Below are 11,670 nucleotides of genomic sequence, written 5' to 3' on the forward strand. Positions count from 1 at the left end.
TAGAATGATGTTTATTGTGGGGCACTGTATATTTTTTATTGTGGGTACGGGGGGGGGGTGTTTCCCCAACGGTATGCGGGTAGGCCTCCCTTGTGGGTACTGGGTGGTTAGGCCTCACGGGGGGGGGTTAGTGTGGGAGGGTATGTAGGCATCCCGAGTGGTGGGTGAGGGTGGGTTAACCCCTTAATGACTGTAGCGGTTAATAACCGCTATGGTGATTAAGGGGTTAGGGGACATTACTTTGTATGTTTTAATTTTTGTCTTTTTTTGCAGCAGCGTAGGGGCCATGTGCAGATGGGTAGTGGGTAGTGGGTGTGGGTGTGGTTATTTACACGGGATCCCCCTCCCCACATTTACATACAGTACACTGCACCCACAGAAACACAGGCCAGGCAGATTTAACTGACACAATAGGGGGAGGGGGGTTTACACAGATTGGTCAAAGCAGGGAAGCTTAGCAGACACAATAGGGGGAGGGTTTTTTACATAGATTTCAGTGAAGGCAGGGAAGCTTCACACACAATAGGGGGAGGGGGGTTTACATAGATTTCAGTGAAGGCAGGGAAGCTTCACACACAATAGGGGGAGGGTTTTTTACATAGATTACAGTGAAGGCAGGGAAGCTTCACACACAATAGGGGGAGGGTTTTTTACATAGATTACAGTGAAGGCAGGGAAGTTTTAAACACACAATAGGGGGAGGGTTTTTTACATAGATTACAGTGAAGGCAGGGAGGTTTAAAACACACAATAGGGGGAAGGTTTTTTTTACATAGATTACAGTGAAGGCAGGGAGGTTTAAAACACACAATAGGGGGAGTTTTTTTTACATAGATTACAGTGAAGGCAGGGAGGTTTAAAACTCACATTAAAAATATGTATGTAATGTATATATTGTTTATTCTGCCTTAACCCTTCATTGCCTTAGCGGCTATACGCAGGGGGTTCTGGGGGACCCGGCGGACCCGGCAGCGGTAGGGAGAGCGCCCCGATCGGAGGGCGCTCTTCCGCTGCTTCGGCGCGCGCCCGTCACCCTCCGGCGCGCGCCAGGATACTGCTGCGGCCAAGAACGGGCAAATGCTCGAATAAACTTGGCCGCAGCAGTACGGTCGTGAAGGGGTTAAGTGCACCCGCAACCCCTGCGCAAGCCCTAAACTCACACCAAGGTCCAAATACCCCCTTCACCCACCCCCGCTACCCACAATAAAGCGGGCACAGTGGGTTAACCCCTTCATTGCCTTAGCGGCTATACGCTATGGTAATGAAGCAGCATTTCTGTATTTTTAATAATATTGTGCAGGAGCAGGGGGTCCCCTGAGCATTAATTTCTGGCTCAGGGAACCCCCTGCTCACTGTACAATATTATTAAAATACAGAAATGCTGCTTCATTGCCATAGCGTATAGCCGCTAAGGTAAAGAACGATTCTTTATTGATGTGTGTGTTTTTTTATACTGTACATGTGCAGAGGGTCTCTGGAGCAGAACCGCTTTGAATTTAGGTCCAGGGTCCCCTTGCTCCCCGATATACAGACCCCTTTAGGGGGTGCAGGTATCCACCTGCTTGGTTTACAGGCCGCGGTCACGTGATCGGGACCTTGAAACGCAGAGGGATACCGGCACCTCATAAAGGGGTCTGTATCTCGGGGAGCAGGGGGTCGCCCGACCTGAAACCAACGCGCTTCAGCTCCGGAGACCCCCTGCACATCTACACTATAAATAAAAATGTATTTCAAATGTATTTATTTATAGTCATTTATTTATTTATTTATTTAGATTTATTTATTTATTTTTTGGCGGCTGCTGTGTGTGATTTTTTGTTATTGTGGGTAGTGGGGGTGGGTGAAGGGGGTATTAGCCCAAACGGTGGTTGTTTAGGGCTTGAGGGGGGTAGCGGGAGGGCTTAACCCCTTCATGACCGTAGCGGTATTAACTGCTACACTGGCGACACACTTTATTGAAGTGTGGCCAGTTCCGCAAGCCGGGAGATTTCCCGGCTTGCTAGTGGCCGCCCCTCGGCGTGCCGCGCGTCACCGACGCGCGGTCACCGACGCGCGGTCACGCGTCATCGGGAGCCAGCGCCCCCTGCACGCGCGTCCAGGGCTCCCCGAGGGAGCCCTGGTGTCCCGCGTTCGCGGGACGGCGGCAGGGGGTTCCGGGGGACCCGGCCGACCCGGCAGCGGTAGGGAGAGCGCCCCGATCGGAGGGCGCTCTTCCGCTGCTTCGGCGCGCGCCCGTCACCCTCCGGCGCGCGCCAGGATACTGCTGCGGCCAAGAACGGGCAAATGCTCGAATAAACTTGGCCGCAGCAGTACGGTCGTGAAGGGGTTAAGTGCACCCGCAACCCCTGCGCAAGCCCTAAACTCACACCAAGGTCCAAATACCCCCTTCACCCACCCCCGCTACCCACAATAAAGCGGGCACAGTGGGTTAACCCCTTCATTGCCTTAGCGGCTGTACGCTATGGTAATGAAGCAGCATTTCTGTATTTTTAATAATATTGTGCAGGAGCAGGGGGTCCCCTGAGCATTAATTTCTGGCTCAGGGAACCCCCTGCTCACTGTACAATATTATTAAAATACAGAAATGCTGCTTCATTGCCATAGCGTATAGCCGCTAAGGTAAAGAACGATTCTTTATTGATGTGTGTGTTTTATTTATACTGTACATGTGCAGAGGGTCTCTGGAGCAGAACCGCTTTGAATTTAGGTCCAGGGTCCCCTTGCTCCCCGATATACAGACCCCTTTAGGGGGTGCAGGTATCCACCTGCTTGGTTTACAGGCCGCGGTCACGTGATCGGGACCTTGAAACGCAGAGGGATACCGGCACCTCATAAAGGGGTCTGTATCTCGGGGAGCAGGGGGTCCCCCGACCTGAAACCAACGCGCTTCAGCTCCGGAGACCCCCTGCACATCTACACTATAAATAAAAATGTATTTCAAATGTATTTATTTATAGTCATTTATTTATTTATTTATTTAGATTTATTTATTTATTTTTTGGCGGCTGCTGTGTGTGATTTTTTGTTATTGTGGGTAGTGGGGGTGGGTGAAGGGGGTATTAGCCCAAACGGTGGTTGTTTAGGGCTTGAGGGGGGTAGCGGGAGGGCTTAACCCCTTCATGACCGTAGCGGTATTAACTGCTACACTGGCGACACACTTTATTGAAGTGTGGCCAGTTCCGCAAGCCGGGAGATTTCCCGGCTTGCTAGTGGCCGCCCCTCGACGCGCGGTCACGCGTCATCGGGAGCCAGCGCCCCCTGCACGCGCGTCCAGGGCTCCCCGAGGGAGCCCTGGTGTCCCGCGATCGCGGGACGGCGGCAGGGGGTTCCGGGGGACCCGGCGGACCCGGCAGCGGTAGGGAGAGCGCCCCGATCGGAGGGCGCTCTTCCGCTGCTTCGGCGCGCGCCCGTCACCCTCCGGCGCGCGCCAGGATACTGCTGCGGCCAAGAACGGGCAAATGCTCGAATAAACTTGGCCGCAGCAGTACGGTCGTGAAGGGGTTAAGTGCACCCGCAACCCCTGCGCAAGCCCTAAACTCACACCAAGGTCCAAATACCCCCTTCACCCACCCCCGCTACCCACAATAAAGCGGGCACAGTGGGTTAACCCCTTCATTGCCTTAGGGGCTATACGCTATGGTAATGAAGCAGCATTTCTGTATTTTTAATAATATTGTGCAGGAGCAGGGGGTCCCCTGAGCATTAATTTCTGGCTCAGGGAACCCCCTGCTCACTGTACAATATTATTAAAATACAGAAATGCTGCTTCGTTACCGTAGCACATAGCCGCTAAGGTAAGGAATGAGTTTTTATTTATAAATGTTTTTTATTCATACTGTACATGTGCAGAGGGTCTCCGGAGCAGAACCGCGTTGGTTTCAGATCCGGGGACCCCCTGGTCCCCGAGATACAGGCCCCTTTAGGGGGTGCCGGTATCCCTCTGCTTGGTTTACAGGTCGCGGTCACGTGATCGGGACTTTTAAATGCAGAGGGATACCGGCACCTCATAAAGGGGTCTGTATCTCGGGGAGCAGGGGGTCCCCAGACCTGAAACCAACGCACTTCAGCTCCGGAGACCCCCTGCACATCTACACTATAAATAAAAATGTATTTTAAATAATTTTTAATGTGCCTATGTTTGCGCAGAGAGAGCAGCGGATCTCTCTCTGCTGCAAACACATCTCGCCCCCGCCGGCCCATACAGTAGTATCATTGATGTGCATATACTGTACAGTACTGTATGTGTACACTACTGTATGTTAGGGGTTATAGGGGTTGTTGTTATACAGTATATATATATACTGTACAGTATATATATATACTGCATTACAATTCATGATTTTATGCCATCTGGCGGACACGCGAAGCATTGCAGCCTAATAAATCCTGAACCATTTTAAATTAACACATCAGCCGCGTGTCAGCCGGGCATCACCCCTGGTTTGGAACGCGGCATGCTCCAGGTGAACTGTGTCACATTCCAGGTACCTGCCAGGTACAAATCGGTGATTTGTTAGAATAAAGTCTACCGCAGCAGTATATTATTAACACTGTTTGGTTGTTTTTGTCTGTTATATATTCACCTTTGTTTTAAAACCATGTCTATTAAAGTTTGAAGTTTGAATTCAATCATTTCTACAAGGTGTAGTGCACCACTAAGGGATTTCTCTTTTCTACAAGTACAGCAGCGTTCTTCTCTTTTAAAGTTAATAGGTTCCAAGAAAGAGTTGTCCAAATTCACACAAGGATTTCAATATGGTTTCCTAATCCATTGTTTTGCAATCTCTTCATGCGCATCAAACTATCATTTATAGTATGTCTACAGTATATTGATTTTTTGAGAATTTATAATTAGGAGCAAACCCCTGCACCCTATTCTATGTTGCAAAATAAAGTGATACGTAGAGATGGGCAAATTTGTTTGGCGAATTTGGATCATCAGTGGATCGGCCGGTTCCTATGGTCCGCAGATTTCAGCGAATCAATCTAAAAAAGGGTGATTCGCGTTTTGCGGATTTATTATCATTATTACTAATACACCCTGTGGATTACACAATCCAGCCTTCAGGTACAGTATAGGAAGGATTAACCATAGATTTCAGGGTAATAATGATTTGCTAATCTTTTTCAGTAATTAAATTAGTAACACATGTTGGAAGTGCACTATGTGTAAGTGTAAGTATTACACACCTGCAGGGTTGAGGATCTCCCCTTCGGAGCATGGTAAACAATCAAAACAGCAGACCTTTTGCCCTTGGCGTGTGGCTGTTCGTTGGCCTTTTGGGCATGGGGCACTGCAGACTGATAAAGGAGCCTGAAAGAAAGTGAGCTGAGAAGAATTATGTTATGTCCATTGTACAATACAATTGCGTGTGTCTATTGAGTCTATATATCAATATCAATAGCATCAACACAAGCACAAGGTCTATTCTCCGTGGCCATGATATAAGCATGGAAATATAAGTGGTTGCAGTGAATCAGTTAGGAAGTGTTGGGTTGTTGGTATTATAGTTCAGAGTACATAGCCATTATGGTATAGTGCATGATGTATATTCTAGTTCCAAAATCTTATCTCTGCTGCCTCTTTTATTTACCCAGATATAAAAAATACCACTAAACTTCCATCTCAAACGTTTTACTCAATTTTTGGGGTTACCAGTGCAAATTGGGATTTCTATAGGGGATTTCTATAGCCCTAATATCCCATTACCAATGGGGTTGACAGGTTGAGTTATATCAGCAGATAAAACCATGTGCAAAATTCATATGCTTTTATCTTTGGGGGGAGGGGGGAGTTTTGCATAGCTATTTAATCCTAAAACTATACATGATTAGTGAATGTTCCAGTCGTGGATCTCAGACTGATCTCATGCACAGTCTCTGATTATATTATCTCTGATTATATAGTCTCTGATTATATATCCTTATATATACAGTAAAGGATTACTAAAGTTGGAAATCACTAAGCTCAGATAATGGAGCTCCATCCCACATCAACTGCCATTGACTTTAACGAAGGATCTAGCTTGGATACTCCTTACCAGAGCTTAGTGAATCTTGCCTTATGTGTTTTTCGTTTGTACATTTATAGAATACTCCGTTAAATTGTATCAGAAACAGGTTTCTCTGCTTTTCAATACTATTTTGGACACACTAAGGGGGTGAAGAAGGGACAGAGATAGCAGTATGTTTTAAGCAGGTAATTTTTTAGGCTTGTGTACAATACATGAAATTACTGTATATACAGTAGTACAACTTATCTATACTATAATTCTAAGTTTTCCGTTTGTTTGTACTGTATGTCAGAAGCATCGATATCTCACAAACGGCACCACGTAGCACCACAAAACTTTCACTGGACATTCTGCTGCGGATTTGTAGGTCAATGCAACTATTCGAGCTTCCTATTGTATGTGACTCACCTCCCAAGTTATGGACATTCTAATTTTCCCTGGCTGTCCAGCAATGTAAGAGGAGGGGTGGGGGCGTGGCTACTAAGGGAGGGGGTGTGTCCTTGCATGCTTCGGTGCTGTGTGTCTGATGTGAGATGTGCAGGGGAGATGTGCCGGGGAAGGGGGGGGAACGGAGTGAGGGGGGGGAAATGAAGTGAGTGGGGGGGAGAAAATTGAATGAGTGGGGGAGAATACAGAGTGAGTGAGGGGGGAGAAAATGGAGTGAGTGAGGGGGGGAGAAAACAGAGTAAGTGAGGGGGAAGAAAACAGAGCGAGGGAGGGAGGAGAGAAAATGGAGTGAGTGGGGGGGGGGAAGAAAATGGAGTGAGTGAAGGAGGAGAAAACAGAGTGATTTAGGGTGGGAGAAAATGGAGTGAGTGGGGGAGAAAACAGAGTGAGTGAGTGTGGAAGAAAACGGAGGGAGGGAGGGGGAGAGAAAACAGAGTGAGTAAGGGGGAGAAAACAGAGTGAGTGAGGGGAGAAAACAGAGTGAGTAAGGGGGAGAAAACAGAGTGAGTGAGGGGAGAAAACAGAGTGAGTGAGGGGGAGAAAATAGAGTGTGTGAGGGGGAGAAAATGTTGTGAGGGAGGGAGGGGGAGAAAACGGAGTGAGTGAGGGAGGGGGAGAAAACAGAGTGAGTGAAGGGGAGAACACGGAGTGAGGGGGAAAAGAAAATGGAGAGAGTGAGGGGGAGAGAAATGGAGTGAGTAAAGGGGGGGAGAAAATTGAGTGAGATAGGTGGAGAAAACTGTGAGTGAGGGAGGGGGTAAAAAACAGAGTAAGTGAGGATACAGACACACAGACACACACAGAGACAGACACAGAGAAAGCTCCCGTCCCTAATAGCCACGCCCCCCGCTCCTGCTCTAAAAAAAATCGCTCATGCTTGAAGAGCTGGTGACGTCACCGCTCTCAAGCATGAGTGAGCTCAGCAGCAGCGAGACCACAGCCTAAAGCGAGATGAGCCGGGAGAAGGGGGGGGGGGTAGAGGGGGCGGGGAGATGTGCCAGCAATGAGATCAGATGCGGTAGCAGCGTGGGGAGATGTTCCGGCAGCAGCGGGGTGGGGGGGGCAGGGGGGGCGGGGAGATGTTCCAGCAGCAGGGGGGAGGGGGGTGGAGATGTGCCAGCAGCGGGGGGAGATGTACCAACCGGGGGGGAGATACATTCCCCGGGCGAAGCCGGGTAAAAAAGCTAACAATGAGTTTATTTGTGAATTTACAGTATAAATAGAGACCTGTACTTGCATCAGGAAGCAGCTAAAAGTTCCTTTAAACACAGTTAACACCTTATAATGAGAGCTGTATAATAATACTTACGTGACTCTGTCCTCCAATCCATAAGATTCTGCTTTGGTCAATCTGCAGTTCATGGCCTATCGGAGCGCTGGAATCATAGCTGCCAATGTGGACGTACTGAGTGCTCCGGTTAGGGAAGAGCTGCCAGTTCAAGATATCTAAATACATGGGAACATCACCATTCTCATCAAAAAATATCGTCTCCCCAGCAGTGTTGTTGAACTTTACTTTTTTGACGTAATGAAGCAGCTGAAAGGAAAGACATCATTAAAGCAGGGATAATTTTCTGAGAGAATGTACTTCTATTTTTAAACTGAACTAGTTCTGTGTTTTGCAAATGATTGTCATGTTAAATAACTTGTACTATACACAGACAAAAATAAATGTATACCAAGTTTTGATCCCTGTAACTGGTTGATTAAAAGCCTTTTTATAAATCATGTTGTACAGGGAGAGAAGGAGATGATCCATTGTGCTATGTTGATGCAATAAAGCATCACATTTAACAAATAAATGCTTTTTTTCTACATCAGTTTTCCGTCAGCTAAACCTAAATGACTGCTTGAAATTTCTGAAGACAAAGCAGTTTTTAAAGAATATTTTTGTGGGGTTTAACAATTAATGTAGACAGTATCATCACCATAATTCAAATGCTGTGATATATCTCAAATAAAAATATTGCTTGTCAGCACATTCACATCTTAGAAAGGTCTACAACCCTGCTTTTCGCCTTTATCACCTACTGTAGCATACAGTGCTTACACTGCAATAAAGGATTCTGGAAAATGACATGCAAATGAGCATACAGTGTCACCTTTTGCCTCAAATCTATTATTACATGGAACCCTTATAAGCTTATGCTTGCTGCGTTAGGCTGTGTTAATAGTGCCGGCAACAGCGAAGCGACGTCGCGGCAAAACAAATGCATTACAGTCGTCGCGTGTGCTTATAGTAAGCGCGACGCGACGGAGCGGTCATGATCGCTAGAAGTCATCTCTATTTGATTTTCCAGCGACCTCAGCCTGACCGTCGCCATAAGCATTTCATAGCTATTCAGCACAGCATGGGGTAAGATGCAAAGCCAGTAATCCTACTCACAGATAGCTTTTTGTTTTGAAATTCTTTTATTATGCAGTGAATCTTTACTGTTTCAACCTCATCAGTGTGCGGCCGGCTTTGCAATTTAAGGCTGGGTAGGTTTAACCACACATTAGATTTTATGGTGGTAAAAAAGTTGACACAAAAACCTCCACCATATTGCATATAGCTATATATATATATATATATATATATATATATATATATATATATATATATATATATATATATAATATTATATATATATATATATACAGTGGTTGATAAATCACCAAAAAATCTACTCGCCACACAAAAAAATCTACTCGTCACCTAGTACCAAACGTGTGCTGCTTGGGCCAATATTTACTCGCCCGGGGGTTAAATCCACTCGCCCGGGGCGAGCAATTGTATAGGTTTGTCGAACACTGTATATATATATATATATATACAGTGGTTGACAAGTCACCAAAAAATCTACTCGCCACACAAAAAATCTACTTGCCACCTAGTACCAAACGTGTGCTGCTTGGGCCAATATTTACTCGCGCAGGGGTTAAATCCACTCGCCCGGGGCGAGCAAATGTATAGGTTTGTCGAACACTGTATATATATATATATACAGTGTTCGACAATCCTATACATTTATTCGCCCGGGGCGGGTGGATTTAACCCCAAGGCGAGTAAACATTGGCCCAAGCAGCACACGTGTTTTTTTTTTTTAAATTTCCCCCGTTCACGCTGAAATTTCCCTGCTCGCGCTTAAAAAAACCCAAAAAAAACCAAAAAAAAACTCCCTACCTGACTGCTGATTGGCGCGCGCTCCAGGATTTGTGTGCGCGCGGCCAGGCTCTATATGAGCCCGCCCCCAACGAGCGGCCATTCTTTCTGCCCGGACATCAAGAGTAAGTACACGCCATGCTGCGGCCCCTCTGCTCCTTCCCTGTGATCCCCCTGGTCCCTACATGGCTCCCTACTCCCCACCGCGCAGCTCTCCTGTCCCCTCCTCCTGTCCCCGTCCCCTGCTCCTGTCCCCTTCGTCTGGTCCTGTCCCCTTCCCCTCCTCCATTCCCCTGCTCCTGTCCCCTTCCCCTCCTCCTGTCCCCTGCTCCTGTCCCCTTCCCCTCCTCCTGTCCCCTTCTCCTGTCCCTTTCCCTCCGCCTGTCCCCTGCTCCTGTCCCCTTCCCCTCCTCCTGTCCCCTGCTCCTGTCCCCTTCCCCTCCGCCTGTCCCCTGCTCCTGTCCCCTTCCCGTCCTCCTGTCCCCTGCTCCTGTCCCCTTCCCCCTCGATCCACCGATCGCTGCCCCGGGCGGGAGGTCCCCACTGCTGGCAGCCCGGTTGACGTGCGGGGGGGGGGGACTCGGACCTCACCACGTGACTCCCAACTACCCTGCCGCCTCCCCGCCAGCTAGCTTCATGCCGCCGCGGGCTGGGGGGAAGAAGCAGTCTGCAAAGCTGCTTGGCCACGCACTGTGAAGACATGCCGGCGAGGGGAGCAGGGTAGTGGCGGCCACTGCGGGGCTGACTGCCCCTGGGGGATACCTCGCCACGTGCCTCCCACCCACCCTGCCTCCCCAAAGCTTCCAATATGCCCACGTGAGGTATGGGGGGGGGTGTCGGCCTGCCCCCCCCCCACGAGTGGGGGGTGGGTGGGGGCGGAGCGTGGTGGTGGTGCTGGTCGTGGCCTTTCCTTCCCACCCCCCGTGTGTGTGTGTGTGAGCAAGTGTATGGGAGCAAGTGTATGTGTATGGGAGCAAGTGTGTATGTGTATGGGAGCATGTGTATGGGAGCAAGTGTATGTGTATGGGAGCATGTGTATGTGTGTATGTGTATGGGAGCAAGTGTGTATGTGTATGGGAGCAAGTGTATGTGTGTATGTGTATGGGAGCAAGTGTATGTGTGTATGTGTATGGGAGCAAGTGTATGTGTGTACACTGGCGACACACTTTATTCGAACTTGGCTAGTCCCACGAATACGGGTATACCCGGGTGTATTGAGGTTTGTGACTGTTTTCTGCCCGAGTGCATTGAGTTATTTTCCAAGCAGGGATTGAAGCATTTTATTCCCGCTGGCTGCAATACTGCACAGTATATATATATAAACTGCATTACAATTCATGAATTTATGCCATCTGGTAGACACGCGAAGCATTGCAGCCTATTAAATCCTAATCATTATCATTTAACAGATCAGCCGCCCATCAGCCAGGCATGAACCCAGGCTGGGAAGGCAAATGCAACGGGGCTTGTCAGAGGTTAGGAGCGGCGCATTCCAGGTATCTGCCAGGTACATACCGGGTATTTGCTCGAATAAAGTGTGTCGGTGCAGTATGTGTATGGGAGCAAGTGTATGTGTGTATGTGTATGGGAGCAAGTGTATGTGTATGGGAGCAAGTGTATGTGTGTATGTGTAAGGGAGCAAGTGTATGTGTGTATGTGTATGGGAGCAAGTGTATGTGTATGGGAGCATGTGTATGTGTGTATGTGTATGGGAGCAAGTGTATGTGTGTATGTGTATGGGAGCAAGTGTATGGGAGCAAGTGTATGTGTGTATGGGAGCAAGTGTATGGGAGCAAGTGTGTATGTGTATGGGAGCAAGTGTATGTGTGTATGTGTATGGGAGCAAGTGTATGGGAGCAAGTGTATGGGAGCAAGTGTATGTGTGTATGGGAGCATGTGTATGTGTGTGACACCAGAGGTACCCCCCCAATCAGTCACCACCCCCCAATCAGTCACCACCCCCCCAATCAGTCACCACCCCCCCCAATCAGTCACCACCCCCCCAATCAGTCACCACCCCCCCCAGTCAGTCACCCCCCCCCCAGGTCAGTCACCCCCCCCCAG

The 11,670-nt window shown here is 48.4% G+C and overlaps 1 protein-coding gene across 1 annotated transcript in view; it reads right to left on the reverse strand.

Moving 5' to 3' along the window:
- Positions 1-11,670, reverse strand: part of LOC142498502 (extracellular calcium-sensing receptor-like) — a 56,570-nt gene that overhangs the window by 12,277 nt on the left and 32,623 nt on the right. Inside the window, exons 3-4 of the mRNA XM_075606736.1 lie at positions 7,771-7,998; positions 5,191-5,314 (exon numbers count right to left, since the gene is read on the reverse strand). Of these exons, the coding sequence (XP_075462851.1) occupies positions 5,191-5,314; positions 7,771-7,998 (352 nt within the window). The remainder of the gene's footprint in view (positions 1-5,190; positions 5,315-7,770; positions 7,999-11,670) is intronic.

Source organism: Ascaphus truei, chromosome 7, assembly GCF_040206685.1.
Source record: "Ascaphus truei isolate aAscTru1 chromosome 7, aAscTru1.hap1, whole genome shotgun sequence".
In the NCBI taxonomy this organism is placed as follows: domain Eukaryota; kingdom Metazoa; phylum Chordata; class Amphibia; order Anura; family Ascaphidae; genus Ascaphus; species Ascaphus truei.